The sequence below is a fragment of the Tiliqua scincoides genome, chromosome 4, assembly GCF_035046505.1.
Source record: "Tiliqua scincoides isolate rTilSci1 chromosome 4, rTilSci1.hap2, whole genome shotgun sequence".
In the NCBI taxonomy this organism is placed as follows: Eukaryota; Metazoa; Chordata; class Lepidosauria; order Squamata; family Scincidae; genus Tiliqua; species Tiliqua scincoides.
This window is the reverse complement of record NC_089824.1, coordinates 52911074-52928070: the sequence shown is the minus strand read 5'-3', so window position 1 is coordinate 52928070 and position 16997 is coordinate 52911074. Positions and strand designations below refer to the sequence as shown.

At 41.7% G+C, this 16997-nt stretch overlaps 1 protein-coding gene across 1 annotated transcript in view; it reads right to left on the bottom strand.

The window, feature by feature from the left end:
- Positions 1-758: 758 nt before the first annotated feature.
- Positions 759-16997, bottom strand: part of CHST9 (carbohydrate sulfotransferase 9) — a 76192-nt gene continuing 59953 nt past the window's right edge. Inside the window, exons 3-4 of the mRNA XM_066625810.1 lie at positions 9746-9783; positions 759-2188 (exon numbers count right to left, since the gene is read on the bottom strand). Coding sequence (XP_066481907.1) covers positions 1088-2188; positions 9746-9783 — 1139 coding nt within the window. The 3' untranslated portion in view covers positions 759-1087. The remainder of the gene's footprint in view (positions 2189-9745; positions 9784-16997) is intronic.

The following is a 16997-nucleotide window of genomic DNA, read 5'->3' as shown; positions in this document are numbered from 1 at the left end:
CATTCTCGCTTTAAAACTTGTGAGATACCAAAGCCTGGAAATCTTTTGAGTAGACTTGGTTCAGCATTATTATTATTTAACATTTAGTAAGCAATGTGCATGTGGAACACAGGGTCCTTCCACTGGTCCATTTGGTTCAGTAAAGGGTTGTAGTGAGTCTCCAGCCTTTCTAATAGGTCTCTTTGATCCCTGGCATTTCCAAGTAGGGCTGGGAAACTTGGGGTCTTATGCATGCAAAATACATGCTCTACAACTGAACTACAGCTACTCCAAAGCAGGCTCCCTTGTACATATCCCTAGCTGGATAAGGAACCATGTTCTACATCCACATCTTCTTCCTCTCATCCAAATGCAGGTACCACACATATTGAACCACTTAAAAAAATTTGTAATAATACTAACCAGTAATTTGGGACAGGGGCTGGCTTCATTCATTCCCCGCTTAATCTCCCAATGGGCATTCTAAGCGGCTTACAACAATTTAGTTTTCTCTGCTTCCAGAAGAGTGACTTGTTGCAAATTGCTGCTTTTCAAACAGTGAATGAGAGATATATCTGGGCCACTGTGTGTGTGTGTGTGTGTGTGTGTGTGTGTGTGTGTGTGTATAATTGGACTGGAGTCATTAGTGATGCATTTTTTAAAATATGGAATTAATCCAGCAATACCATCTCGATATACTATGAATACAGAATATACAACATTACTGAGAAAGTTAGATTTTAATTGATACTCCTGAGAAGATACAAAAATACATTCAGAACACATGACAGGTTATTCCTGAATAGATACAATAAGATCATGCCTTTTTTTGGAGGTTTTCAGATGATTATGAGAATGCTTGATTCAACGCCACACACATTAGATCCGTTGCATTACAGATGCTAAATTTGTTTAATGTAAAAGTGTTTTCCCTTCCAGACATTTCAGTGCAATTAGTTCTTCTTCTGTATTATTCCAGTAATTTGTGCCAGTTGGTGTCACTTTAGTTTATGAAAACTTTAGCGAATCAAAACATCTCAATTTTAGAAGCTACACTTTTATTCAGAGTTACGTGGCAAAAATTGCCTAAGCAGTATGCCAGACCTAATCAGGGCTCTGCATATGGTGTAGTATAGTTAAACATTAAATAATCCAGATAATAAAAGTTGTAAGTCTTCTCCCTCTCTGTGACAGGGATCCCCGCTAAGTACTGTTGCACAACTTCTGAATTTGTTCTTTCATCACTGGAATGTCTGTCTTTGAAATTAGGGAATGTCAGCCCCTCTGGAGCACCTATTAGTCTCAAAAAATAATTGGCATCTTCCTCTAAAGTTTCAAATTTACCAATAAAATTGTAGTTGATAATACAAGGATAACAAAGTTTGCTGATCTGCTCCCAGTGGATGTCCATTCCTACTGGCCGACGAGAATCTAACAAATACTGGATGAACTCTTCAAACTTTACGCCTGAGCCTGTAGCTAATGCTTCTTTATCTGCATTTTGTCTGTATTTCTTAATAATTGCTTTCCCAAATACAGGGTGATAGTAGCTATTTGGATGCTCAAACTTATCTCTGAACGCAGATACTAATCTTTCCATGGGATCACGTACAAATATAAGCTTGGTATATGTTTTTAAACGCAGGTGTATCTCTTTCAGATCATAACTGTCTAGTTTCTTTAGATGCTTTCCATAGTGCACTGCATTATGGGTTATGTTAGCAGCAGAGTCAGCAAGGCCACCAAGTACCATCAGAACCCTTTTCCAATTGGAACAGCCTGCCTTAGGTACTTCACAGTACAAAAGTTTGTGTTTATCCTCTACATATATTCTGGACACCATACGCAGAAGGTGAATTCGGGATCTGTTTTCTCTAATGTACTTTTTGCAGAAATCATAAAGGGAAGATCTCCGTTTCTCTTGAATCTCATATGTGGCTTTCCAATGGTAATCTTTGATAGATGTATTCGAAGGACGCATGGCTGGAGGTACATTCACTTGCTTGAGCTGCTTAAGAAGCAACTTGAACTTTCGTGACTCTTCAAATAATCCAGTAGACAAAGAGCCTTCTCTTCCTGGAACAGGATCAGCACCTCCCTGAGAATGCCCACTCTCAGTAAGAGCAGTACTTGCTTTGTCTAGCTTCCCAGCAGTGATCCAATTTTTCGGAATGCTTGCAGGTTCCTCAGTATAATAGAGTTTGAAGCCCTGCAAAAACAGAGAAAAAAAATTCAATGTATTTACACAGGCTGTGTGTAGGGAGAGAGAAAAGTAATCTAGTGTTGTATTGCCTTCTCTTAAAGGCAACTTCTAGAAGCAGCCAGAAAGTTACTCTAATATGAGATTAGTAGTATGTGTTGAACAAGAACAGAGCAGACCCAAGTTCAAACCTTCCAGCTATTTATTTATTGTAGGCATTTATATCCCCCTTTCCATCATAAACATGATTTCCAAGGTGATTATGATGCTCACTGGGTGACTTTGGCCACTCAACACCTCACAGGGTTGTTGGGAAGTGTAGAAGGGGAGAACTATGTATTCCATCCTGACCTTCTTGAAGGAAGGGTGGGTACAAGTGTAACTTTTTCTGTCTCTCTCTCTGTGGCAAACTCCTTTGCCTACAGAATCACACTGCTAAGAGCATTGTACATACTGTATTTTACATGAGAGGCTAATTGTGCTTAAATTTTTGTTATTTGTAAATAAGAGGCTACAATGAACTAATGAGAGAATATAAATCGCAAAAGTTGAAACCATCAAACAAGTTTAAGCAGAATGCTGTTATTATTATAATGCCGTTGTACAAATCTATGGTAAGGCCACACCTGGAGTATTGTGTCCAGTTCTGGTCGCCACAACTCAAAAAAGACATAGCGAAAATGGAAAAGGTGCAAAAGAAAGTGACGTAGATGATTTCTGGGCTGGGGCACCTTCCTTATGAGGAAAAGCTATAGCGTTTGGGCCTCTTCAGCCTAGAAAAGAGGCGCCTGAGGGGGGACATGATTGAGACATACAAAATTATACAGGGGATGGACACAGTGGATAGAGAGATGATCTTTACACTCTCACATAACACGAGAACCAGGGGACATCCACTAAAATTGAGTGTTGGGAGAGTTAGGACAGACAAAAGAAAATATTTCTTTACTCAGTGTGTGGTTGGTCTGTGGAACTCCTTGCCACAGGATGTGGTGATGGTGTCTGGCCTGGATGCCTTTAAAAGGGGATTGGACAAGTTTCTGGAGGAAAAATCCATTATGGGTTACAAGCCATGATGTGTATGTGCAACCTCCTGATTTTAGAAATGGGCTATGTCAGAATGCCAATGCAAGGGAGGGCACCAGGATGCAGGTCTTTTGTTATCTGGTGTGCTCCCTGGGGCATTTGGTGGGCCGCTGTGAGATACAGGAAGCTGGACTAGATGGGCCTATGGCCTGAGCCAGTGGGGATGTTCTTATGTAGAACCCACTATGTTACCACCCAGCTGACACATGCACTCACTTACATATAGACATTTACATAAAGACTTCCATATAGTCCAAAACTATCTCCCTGCCTCTAATCAGTCATAAAAAAGCAACCAAAAACCCTTGTTTGATAAATCATCTGTGTTGGGCAAATAGGCAAGAAATGAGTTGATAGGACAGCCATGACTTCTGTATGATCCTCCTTGCCACCTCAGTCTCTTGAAGAAACCTTGAAAGGAGCTACTGTGGAAAGTTGTAGCTACTTGAAAGGAGCTACAAGTAAAAGGAGCTACTTTTTATTTGTGCTCTGTAAACTACTAAGAGAGCTTCGTTTTTGTTGAAAAATACACATTTGTGATAATAAATGGAAAAAATAATAGATTAGGAAAAATACAATTTATGACAGAAAACTGGCTTCATAAAACTGGCCTTCTCTAAAGCAGTTCTGAAGATGATTAGCACATCAACCTCATCAGAGAAAATATAAACTCAGTTGCACATACTGTGCAGATGGGTCCTCAGAATGTTTTATATAAGCTAAACAATTTTCCTGAAGGGAAGAGGGAGCCACCTGGTGTTAGGGGTGTGCATTCAATACATTTTTATTTTGGAGCTCCATTAGTTTGTCAGTGTAAACACAGCTGTGCAATGGACAGATACGTCCTGCTTGGCACCATCTTGAATATCCATAACTGCTCCAACAGGGCTGTACCACAGAGGGAGAACATGTGGTCTGTGTGTAGAAAATCCCAGGTACAATTCCGGGCCTAGACACCTATGGCTTATTTTATTTATTTATATTTTATACAGGTATTTATATACCGCCTTTCTTTGGTCATCAGATTTCTCCTCAGACTTTAATCCAAGGCGGCTTACATAGGCAGGCTGTTCTAAACCCCATAGGGATTTTTACAATTGAATAGTTCTAGTCTTTCATAGAACTCCTTGTTCCAGCTGGTTTTCTTTCCGGTCTGGCCTCTCTCTGGCCCTTCGCCTCCCATGCTCCACTTGATGGCAACTCCTCTCTGCCACCGAGGGTCAGCTCATCAGTATATCAGTGTGTCGTCAGTTCTTGGGTACTTCCGGCTTAGGTGTGCTCAACCCAGGAAAGGACATGGGTGACACACCAACTAAATGTTGGCAAAAGAACCCTGTGTTGTGACTGACTCCTGGCCATCCATGTTCTTTTATACAAAAAATTCCTGAGAGAACTTGACATGGGTCACTGAGGTGGAATATAAATTAATCAAACTGATAGGATGAAATCAACTAGTGATAAGAAATCTACTATTGCTATCATTGTAACTATATCATGCCTTAAATTCCTTGAATTTTCTAAAGAGCATAAAAGCGGAACTAATCTGTGGATTTACTAACACCAACATTAACAGTAAATGGTTAGAACAAACAGAACCCTGAAACTAGCCTTGAATGCAGCAATATTATGAGCGGGAAACCTTTGAAGCATTTCACCAGGAAAAAGAGATAAGCTGTGAAAACTCAGGAGAAAATCATTATTCAGAAACTGATTCAAATCAAGTGATCCAGGTAGGATTCTCAACCAAAGCTCAGGATAACCCCTAAGGACACTGGGAAAGGTAAGAGCAAGCAACAAGAGGACTTTTAACGCAGCTACCTAGGAAAGACAGGATGCAGCAAGAGATGCTGAGTTGCTCTGACAGAAGTGACTTTTCTGCTAGAAAAGGATCAGCTGAGCTTCCCACAAGTGCCTCAGGTAGCTCTCCTCAGGTTCATCTCTCTCTCTCTCTCTCTCTCTCTCTCTCACTCTCTCTCTCTCTCTCTCACACACACACACACACAGAGAGAGAGAGAGAGAGAGAGATGATGATGATGATGATGATAGAGCAAAAATACACCATTATATACTCTCCTTTGAGAAATAAAAGCTTTGGGAGAAGAAAGTGTACCAATGGCAGTTAATGAGCTGCTTCCAATAATATGTGGCTAGTCATATGAAGGCGGCATTAGCAAGCACATTGCTTTATAAATTTTACTTAGAAAGAAGAACAAAAATCAGCAGGGTTTCTCATATTTGTGGTGCAAGTCAGCTGTCTCAGATCTTGTATTCATGCCCTTTTCATTAAAACACACACACACACACACACACACACACACACACACACACACTTTGGAAGGCATTACTTTCCATCTTCTTACAGGCTGTGGATCAGGCTGCGCTGACCCACCATAAGATTGGAAAGGCTGCCTGAAGAAAGTTCATGTGGTCAACCAACTGACAAGTTGCAGCCATTACCTGTGCGGAGTAGTTGTCATGCAGGCCATTTCCTGTGGTTGTTACACATGTGAAAAATGTAGGTGGCCTTATTTACAAGATCACTAAAGAATATGGACAGAGTTCCCTGCCTCACAGGTAACCACAATGACCTGTGAATGCCTCCCTAATAGTTAGTCATGGCATGCAGCTAAGGATGCCAAATAAACCTTTGCCCATGCAAATAAGGGTCCTTCCCTCAGGATAAGAGTCCTGAGATGATAATTTCCACATCTTGACTGTATAATCAAAAGGTAGCCAGAGTGAGATAGAAAACTGAGGAGACTGTCAGGGAAGTTGCAAACTAGGCTGCTTACACTGCAGTGATTTAAATGGTTTAAATTCAAATTTAATGTATTCTGACCAGCATGTTTTGCTTGAAGTCTAAAAATAAATAAAAATGGAAATGGAAATAAGCTGTTCAGAATTAATTGTGTCCAGGGAAGGGACCAGAAGAAATAGCATTTGGAAGACTAGATGATCACAGATGGGCGGGTGGGTCACTTAACTGTGCAATGCTAAGCATGTTTACTTAGAAGCAAGTCTCACTAAGTTCAGTGGGGCTTACTTCCATGAAAGTGTGCATAGAATTGTAGCTTAAGAGGTCCAAATGACACATGATAGGGGAGATCCATAATCAGATTTAAAAAAAAAAACTCAAAAAGTTTTTTTTAAAAACTCCTTTGGGTGGAGGAAGAACTGGCTGAAACCATGATACTGGGGAAAAGTGAGGTTCAAGCCTTCTCCACTGCCATGTTTTTCAATTGACACTCCCCTCCCCAAGTTTGTGTTAGTCTATTGGGAAAAACACACCTCTATCAAAACAGAAAGAAAGCAGCACTGGGACAGGCTGCCTCCGCCAGATCTGGTTTCCATTTAGCTTCCTATTTGCTCATACCAGACTGTATAAAATCATGTGCTAATGGAATGAGGCAGTTTGCACAATTCAGTTCAACAAGAATCTGTATGTGTAGACAGTAACATGGAATAAAGAGAATTAATCTCTAATTTCATTTGCCAATTCTCGTTAATTACCAGTTTAATTTCTCCCTTTGTCTTTCCTCTTACAGTCAAAATGTTATGTATTTTTCTTCTTAACAAGCTGCACTTCAGGATTGCAGAAATATCATCAATCTTTGCCAACCCAGCAATATTTTTGCATTTCATGATGACCTTGTACTGTAAACTGAACCCATTCTACTCTCATCTCCTGGCAAAAATACTGTATCTATTTTCATGCATGAACTTCTTGTCCCCTTCCAAAGACAGTTAGCCGTTCTTAAGACCCAACAACATTAATGACAGTAGTTAACACATAAGCCCCACTGATTTCAATGGGCTGTATCCGAAAAAAGTTAGCCACAACAAAGCAATGAAATAAATGAGATAAGTTAGTCATGATTAAGAGCCCAATCCACGCTCACTGCCGGCGTGCACTGTCACAAACATACAGTAAGGCTCGTTTGCAGGACCTAACGCCGGGCAAGCACCAATGGTAGCCCAGCTCTTGGCAGCACTGGGCTACTGCTGGGCAAGAGCCCTACCTCTGCTGCTCAGTGGCCATGCAGATTGCTGAGCAGCGGAGAGGTAAACAGGGGCATGGGGGGAGGTGGGGGGAGGTGTTCCGGGGAGGGGGGATGCAGGCGGAGGGCGGGGGAGAGGCATTCCAGGGAGGTGGGGAGAGGGCAGGGGGAGGCGGGACCAGTGGAGCGATGTTCCACTGGATCCAAAGCCGCCGTGTTGGGCTCACTACCTGACATGGAGGCGCTTGATTCACCACCAACCTTTCTGTTGGCGGTGAATTGAGTAGCCCCACTGCGGGGTATTGCATTTACCCAGGGGAAGAGGATGAAAGTACTCTTCTCCCAAAGTGCTGCCCACAGCTGTGTTGGGGAATAGCAACACTGAGTAGCATTCATCAGTTGAGGGAGCATTTAGTTCTTTAAAATGAAATTGTATGTGGTCCCTTTAACAATCATTTTAAAGGGTGTGTTTCTTTGCTGATTTCCTCTTTGTGTATATATAGCTTCCTGTTTGCTGACTTTTGCAATACAGATGAGTGTATCTTAGGCTCTGTTTTAGCTATTGTTTTTATGATACCTGCATGCATCCAGGGGCAGCTATTTAGGGCTCCTGGTCTTTCAGTATTAAGAACCTTGATGTAAGTGTCTGTATGAACATGCATCAGATTGTAAGTAAACTTCTTTTTCAGACTTTGGCCTAAGTTTCTTTTGTGTCTTGGTTTGCAAGCAGCCTGGGTAGAAGAGCAATTCTTTTTGGGTGATAACCTTTTGCCCTGTTCCAACAAGCTGCTCGAAGAGCACAGAATGCTGCAGCAGCCATTTTTGATGCTGCCGTAGCCCAGCACAGCTCAGGATTGGGCTGTAACTTTCTTAGGATATAAGCCAAAGAACTTTACATGCAACCAATTTTCTGCAACCAATAGGGACTATTATGCTATTTTGAACAGCAGATATCAAGTTTTCAACCAGCTACAAAGAAAAGTGGAGAACTAAGCCAACCCACTGGTTTCAGGGAGAGTTCTCAGTTTTCTTTCAGTCTGCATTAATGAAATTGACTAATTACAATTAAAATAAAATAGGTGCAAAAAACTTTCATATCTGTGCCCAAATCCATAGAGTGAGTTAGAAACACAGGGTTATATCCTAACCTATTCTTGTGTGAATGGAAGGCATTTCTAGCCATTCAAGAGAGTGGATTTCTACCAGTTCCCTGCTCATTGCATCCCATCTTGTTCCAGAGGTTGCCCAGATTCTCAGGAGTGAATTTGAGGTGTCTGGGGTGGGTTGCTGTCAGGAGCAAGGGGTGAATTGGAGGAGGCTGTAAGTCATCCAGCCTAATTTTTTGCTTGATGTAGAAAAATTGAAGTAGAGCATCTCTACACAGTACTTGTGAGAGCAAAGATTCAAATATCTTCCCTCTACATCCTGAACCATTTTCTTCCTAAATACTTATTTGAAGAGTTTATATTCCGCCTTTCTCCCACACGCAAGACGGCTTACAGAATAAAAAGATACTAATTAAAACAATATTTAAAATGTTAAACATATAAACAATTACTGATGTTGCCTCGGTATCCACTGATTTGACTCACCACTGATACCAGGGTCCACATTTAAATGCCTTGTAACAAGGAAAAAAAGCACCAAAATCCAATTTCTTATCTTCATGCTGTTAAACCGCACTGATTGCGAGCTTCTTGGGTTCAAAGACCCACTTCCTACTCCTTCATTGTCACCACAGAATGCATTGGAATAGATGCTATACTGCATTCAGCCACTAGATGGGGTGAATAATGGAATCAAATTGAATGAAATTATTCCATTAGGAGCAATGGAGGATCAAGAAACCTGGAAGTGGGTCTTTAAAGTAATTTTTTCCACTGATTTGGTATCCACTGATTGTTTTTAATCCATTGGGAGTTCCAGAACAGAACCCCAAGGGATAACAAGGCATGACCTGTAAAACACTAAAACGGAACAGACCACAGAATCACACGAAACTAATAAAATGAGATCCTATTAAAAATTCCAGTCCATAATGTCACTCAAAACCTTTCAAAATAAAAGGATCATAAAGTCCTGCTGAAAGGGAGCTGTTCTGAATTCCAGAGGGAGGAAATTCCACAGATGAGAAGACACCACCAAGGTTCTATTTCTAGCCACCATCCCCCTCACCTCTGCTGGTGGGGGCATAGTCAGAAGGGCTTCCTCTGATGATCTGAGAGTACAGGTAGAATTATATGGAAGGAGGCCTGGTATCAAATACCCTGGTATCAATCCATAAAGGGCTTTAAAAGCCAAAACTAATACTTTTGAGTTGAGCTTAGGAACGAACTGGAAGCCAGTGTAGCCACCGAAGTAGCAGCCTGACTGTTCATAAGTTGAGTCCCTTCAGGGAGAAAGGCGGGGTAAAAATAAAGTTATTATTATTATTATTATGAATGTCTATGCAACTAAAATATAAGTAAAATGGTTAAAATACCTGATTAATTATCTGTTGTTGTAGTTTTTCTTCAAACACTGAAAGAGAAAAATAATAGAGATCACTATATTTCAATGAAGCAAACAAACATAACAAATCAAGACTGAGAAAGAAGTCAAACTAAATTTGAGGTGTGCAGAAGCATCTAAACTACACTGAATTTGTAAGTTAGTATTTGAGAGTATGACTTCTTGTACTTTAGTCACAGCTTTACTTTATTTTATTTATTTTAAAAATCCCAGTTTCTAGCCTGTCTTTACAGCCCACAAGGAATCCCAAGTATCACTTTCTGGAATCTACACTCCAAGAAAGATTGGAGCCACTGTAGAATACTGTTCCCAAGCCCCATCCTGGCAAGGCAAACCAGAAGGATACTATGGTCAATTGCACTGAAAGTTCAAAGAGAACCATCACTCAAAGTCCAGCAGAACCAACAGAGAGACACTTCCTCTAACCAGCTCCTGGGACAGGTTGACAGCCAAGGCTTTCTCTACCAGACCATAGACTGAAGCTAGATTAGGCAGATAATCTGGATGAGAGAGAGAATCACAACAAACTACTGCAAGCCCTCCTTCCTATCTCAGAGGCTGCTGTAACATCTTGAAACTTGGAGGATAGAGATAAGAGAGCATCATATCCAAGTAGGTTTCTGTAATGAAAGCCAATCAGTCTGTTCATCCAGGATTAATCCCAGATGAGATGGCCTTATTAACTGATCTGGGATTACATAACTGCAGCTCCAGGCTACAGGGTCTATTACTAATGCCTCCTAAATCCAGCTAGTCAAAGGAGAACCAGAAGAGGGAATCATTCACTATGACAGTTCCTCCTTGCACCCAAGTAGTGGGTTAAAGCAAATACCTTTTAAAATACCTATGGAACTACTTTTAGAAGAAGGATTATAGGCAAGATGGGCAGCCCAATCCTAAAACTGGCAGTGCCCAGGGCTCCAGAGGCGCCAAAATAGCAACCGTTGGATCCTATGGGTGCCGGGCTAATGCTGGCAGTTTCCTCAGCATAAGTGTTTGCTCCCTTACCCTGGGTAATGCAACTGTGGTGCCAATGGGTCTCCTTGGATCTTCACCCACTTTTGAGTGTGTGCAGAACCAAGGAGACCCATGTCAGGCTGAACAGGCAGGGAGGGAGGTTCGGATTCAGCAGTCAGAGGTTGCTGCCATTTCCACTCCCTTCCCAGGTCTGATCTTCTCCTCCCTCTGCCCCATTTTCACCCACTTCTTACCATGGGCCGGTGCTTGAGGGGCACTGGCTATCCGTGCGGCGCTGAGGCACATCACTGACTGGCACTGGCAGCACTCCTCCCTGGGGCTGCAGATATGTTTTATGGCATGTTTGCAACACCCAGCACCAGTGCTGGAGCTCAGCACCGGCAATGATGCTGTTTAACCAACTTTGTAGCACTGGCATAGCTGTGCCAGTGGGACATGTGCTGCATCCTGCAGTTGGGGGGCAGACACTTTGTCAGTGTGGGTGACTATTTCTCTGAACACTTCTTGTTCAAAATCTTGATCCTTGGTCTGCACAGACACTTTAAAAAAATCTCATGCAAAGGATATTAGTTCAGCAGGCATATGTTCAGTACTTAACATTTTATAAGCACAAGTAATTTTCTGAACACCAGTCACAGCATGCCAGAGATAGTCACACCTGAACCATTCCATCCCAAATCAGCAAAGAATGACCCAAACACAGAGAAGAAAACCATCCAATTTAGTTTTGGCCTTTTGCAGTTAGCAGGAAATTAACCAAAATTTTTGTGCAGTTATTTCTAGTCATTATTGTCCCAGAATGGATTCCTGAAAAATTTTTTGAAGTTATGATATTGTGAGTCTGCTATACTGGGAAAGGTCATTCACTGGCTTGTTTTGTTGCAACACAGGTCACTTCCCCTACAATAATTATCTATGGTTGTAAACCTGAAAATGAAGATGTGATTAAATACTACACAAAAAATGAAAATTGCACACACATGAAGTTGCACATGATTGCAATACCTAGTTTCATAAATACAGTGTTCTACAGAAGATTGTCAGCAACCCATTAGAGGCATTGATCATAGCAGGTAAGATGGAAAACTGGTTTGAGACAGACACAGAAATCTTGTACTTTAATCAGAAATGACAGGGAGCCATCAGGGTCACTAAGAAAAGCAAAGGTAGTAAGAAACTGAAATCCCTTCATTCCCCCCCCCCCATACAGCCTAAAAGAAGCAGAATAAATTGAAAATTAAGATAACAAAGGGATATTTTTACTTTTCATGTGCAGCGTGGCAGCCTCACCACTGCAAGGCTGTCACATCATTTGTGGGAATTTCAGTCGATCTTCATCAATCACAGATTTTCTGGGCCAAGGATATGTGGATGGCACTCCCTTTACAGCTTGTCAGTGTCACAATTTGAGTAGCTGGAGGGATTGCTGTGGAGCCACACGAGGCAAACTATCAAACTGGCAGGTTTAAAGGCATTGACAAATGCTCTCACTTTTGTTCTTGTTCAAACACAGAAGGTTGAAGGTTTGCCTTCCTATTTACTGAACTGCAACTTTTCGCGGCATGAAGACAAAACAGATTTGCCATGTTTAAAAAAAGAGTAGTAATTTAAATTTGTTTCAGAAGTGCTAGCCTTTAGTAAGATCAGTACTATGGTACTTCTGCTGACTAAGCACACATATCTTCATAACTAATCGGTTTAATTTTACAGTTTAACATAACATTAATAGACTGACTTGAAAAGCTGGCAGATCTAAAGGATTGTAGCTCTGTGACAGAGCGGCATGCAGAAGGTTCCAGTTTCAATTCCTGGGATAGCCTGGTAGAGCTGGAGATTGACTGAAACCTAAGAGAGCTGCTACTAGTCTGTGTTGACAATACTGATCTAGGTAGACCAATAGCTTAGCTTAGAACAGGGGTGTCCAAAGTTTTTGGCAGGAGGGCCACATCATCTCTCTGACACTGTGTCAGGGGCCAGGGACAAAAAAAATTAATTTACATAAGTTTGCATAAATGAATATATTAAATATGAACTTATATGAATGAATGAAGGTCTTGAAATAGCGCAAGGCCTATAAAAGGCATTGCACAAAGCAAGGCTGGCCTTTCCTTTGCTGCTGCTACTGCATCAGAGATGTGAAACAACAAGTGGTGGAGGAAGCCCTCATCCCACAGCTCACGCAAGAAGTCAAACAGTCACCCTCACCCTGAGAGCAGTTGCATCGGGCCAGTGCGGGCTCCAACAAATCTCTGGAGGGCCAGAGGCTCATTGGAGACTGGTGGTTCCCTGAGGGTTGCATTGAGAGGCCTTGGGGGCCGCAAGTGGCCCCAGGGCCAGAGTTTGGGCACCCCTGGCTTAGAAGGAAGCTGCATGTGTTCATATTCAAATGACTGAATGACACTCAACAGTAAAAAGGGCACATACTGAGCAGGAATTGTGAAATTAATATCTCCTCTTAAGAGTTTCTGTATGCTATCAGTGAACATTAACACCTCAATTCTGAACCAGAAATGTACTCATCATGCATTCCCTGCCCTCCAAGAGTTGGCCTGCCCATTTTGATGGAGGTCACAGATCTGCATGTATACACTCCTTACACATGCAGGTTGGCCCCCAACACTGAAATTAATGGGGGGGGGGGAGGCAGTGGCGTCACTAGGATTCGCATCACCCGGTGCTGGAGGCCTGTGCGTCACCCCATGTAGTGGGCGGGGCAACACCCCAGGTGGGTGTGGTGATGTACCATTGCCCCGTCCCCACTGGTTTTTGGCTGTACCTTTTGTTAGAACATAGATATTTCTATGTGGCTTGTTTCATTGCATTCTGCATAAAATTATGTATTGGTTGATATATAACATTATGGTCTTATTCCTCCAAATTCTGATTTTAGTGATTTTGAAAACTTGTAGAGTCTCTCTCACACACACACCCCGTGTCAACTTACTAACACCTTATTGCAGCAGTTCTCAAACTTTTAGCACTGGGATGCACTTTTTAGAATGACAATCTGTCGAGGACCCATTGAAAGTGATGTCATGGCCAGAAGTGACATCATCAAGCAATTAAAAAAATAATTATAAATAATTAAAATAAAATAATTAAATAAGGGGGAGCCAGTCCTGTTCCACCAAGTGAATCTACTCTGAAGTAAGTCCTATTGTAGTCAATGGGGCTTACTCTCAGGAAAGTGTGGGTAGGATTGCAGCCTGTAGCCCAATCCTATGCATGTCTACTCTGCAGTAAGTCCCACAGTGGTCAATGGAGTTTACTCCCAGGAAAGTGTGGGTAGGATTACAGCCTGTGAGCTCAAGCCTATGCATGTCTACTCTGAAGTAAGTCCCATAGTGGTCAATGGGGCTTACTCTGTAGTCTGCCTGCAATAACAACCCCCCCAAAAGAATCAATGAGATTTCCAGCCCTCCCCAGTGCCCAGTTTAAAGTTCTTCTATTTCAAGCATATCAGGATAATGACCCTCCTGGCTTTGATAATGACCTGGCAAAATAGAAAACTTTCCCTTTATCATTCAAGCCTCTTTTTTGTTCTTTTCAAGGGGGGGGGGAGTCTGCTTTCTGGAGCAGCTCCATCGGATCAGGACCCTTCTGGTGTCCTCACATTCCCCTTTGCCTGGTCTGACCACCAGCCAAGGCATGTCTGCCTACTTGTGAGTAAACACGACTGTGAGGCTGCTTTGCTTTCCATGGGGCTCCATAGACTGGGAACGAGGCAGCTGGGAAGGAGGAACCTCCTTCTCTGGTGTTTTTGGGGGCTGCACTCATTGGATGAGGACCATTCTGATGTCCTTGGAGCCTCTCAGCCTGCCTTGACTAAGGCATGTCCGCCAACTCGTGAGTAAACGCGGCCATGTGGCTTTGTTTCGGGCTCAGACTCGCAGCTGGGAGGGGGGAGGTTCTCAGGTGCTTTTTTTGGGCTGCATTCATTGGATCGGAACCATTCTGGTGTCGTTGGATTCCTCTCAGCCTGCCTTTTCTGAAGGACTATGGCAAGTACACCTATTCATGAGTAAATGCGACATACGGCTCACTTTCACCTTCCATAGGGCTCCATGCATTTTTTCCTTCCGGTTTTTTGGCCATAACTTTTGAATGAAAGGAGTTATTGCAATTCTGTTTTTTGCACTGCACTCCGCTAGCCATTCCGCATCCAACGGTGTATGGCATGATGTGGTAGCTCCTAACTCCGCAATGTTAGCATGCCCTCCCCCAGGGTATGTCACCCCCCAGCACGTCACCTGGTGTGGCCTGCACCCCCCTAGCGATGCCATTGAGGGGAGGGGAGAATGAATACTCACTGCATGCACTGTGGAGAATCAGCCAGAATTCTGAAGTCTTTATGTGGAAGATCTGTATACATTATGAGGGCTCCCCCAAATTCTTTTATGGAAAAGCATGTTGTCCTAATCTTACTCCAACAGTCCCTGTAAACGAAGAAAACATTTCACAACCCCCCCCCCCAATATCTTTTAAAAAAGGAATAAATTAAGGGCATGGGGAAGGTTTAAGCCATTTCTGCCCAATGTTGCATATACACAACAGGGATCAAATGTGTACTCCTGAAATGGGCAGAAATGGGTTAAATAAATGTGTTGTCTCTTTGTGCAAGGAAGTTGTGCTGGGAGATGCTAATGCCTTGTTAGTCTCTTCTATGAAAAACATCAATCTTATTTACAGAGCTAGAGTGGTGAGCTACAAGACAGAGCTTTGAATCAGGGCTTCTTTCGTTTGAATCTCAACACTGCCACAAACTCACTGAGGTGACCTTTGGCAAGCCCCTCCCTCTCAGCCTTAGCTCCTCGGTTGCAGTATGGGAATAACACAACTTATTTCATTCCTTCATTCAATTTTTATTTCACTTTCCACCAAAAAACACTCAAAGTGGCTCAGAAAAATATTAAAATCAAACTATACAATTAAAATCAAACTATAAGATGTAAAATAAATATTAAAAACCATATAAATTTTAATATAAAAAATTTTAAAAAAACCACCAACAGAAGATGGCACTTAAAATATAACTGATAACATAATAAAAGCACTTTACAGGGTTTGTTGTAAAGACTGCAATTAATTTGAGTAATTCGAGTGAAGGGCTTTCAATACTTGAAAGTATTATACCAGTGGTTCTCACACATTTAGCACCAGGACCCACTTTTTAGAATAAGAATCTGTCAGGACCCACCGGTAATGATGTCATGACCAGAAGTGACATCATCAAGCAGGAACATTCTGAACAATCCTAGGCTGCAATCCTACCCACACTTACCCAGGAGTAAGTCCCACTGACTATCATTGTAAAAAGCATATACATAGTAGCCTGTTCAAAGAACAGATCTGTGACATTTCCCCAAATGCAGTTACATACCATGGCAGCATCAAGTCTAATATATTAAAAATAAAATATTGAAATGAATGGGGACCCATCTGAAATTGGCTCGTGACCCACCTAGTGAGTCCCGACCCACAGTTTGAGAAACACTGTATTATACGAATTCCAAGTATCATCATTACACACACATGCATTCTCTCTCTCTTATTGTCAGCTAGGGAAGACATCTTCAATGTCATTTTTAGCTGTTACCAGTGAAACCAGTAGACCCATGTTATTCCGCTGTTGGATCATGACATAAGAGTAAAACCACAAGTCTGTTCTGAACTGCTATATCCTTGAAATTTGCTCCCAACTGTTTACTTTCAAGTGAGGCCTTTCAGTATAACTATGTTCTTACAGGTAGACTTTTAAAGAACTATCTTGTCTAATGATCCCTTACAATAACCATCTTCCAAAAAGAAAACGAAAATCAAGATTACTTATTGCTTTAGGCAATGACGGAGGATTGCCTCTTTATGGTAATTACTTCCTGCATAATGGTGTACTATTTTGTTTTGTAGACACAAGTGATACTTTTTTTGCTTCAAGAAGGAAAATTAAACATTACTTAGGCAGTGCTTTCAGCAGGCAGTACTGTGTTCACTGAGATCATCATTGTGACAATTGAAATTATACCTTGTGGCTAATTTTTTTCTTAAAACTAAATAAGACACTCTTTTGGTAATAAAAGATTAAGGAGTATGTGTTTTAAAACATATTTTAATGATGTACAAGATGCTAGGAAAGACCAATGTTTGCAATCTCTAGTTGGATCAACTCTATTTTGCTCAAAGGTTTGTGGACTTTGAATACTGATGCTTTCCTGCTTCCCAGTACATTTGTTTTTAGGCTATTTTGA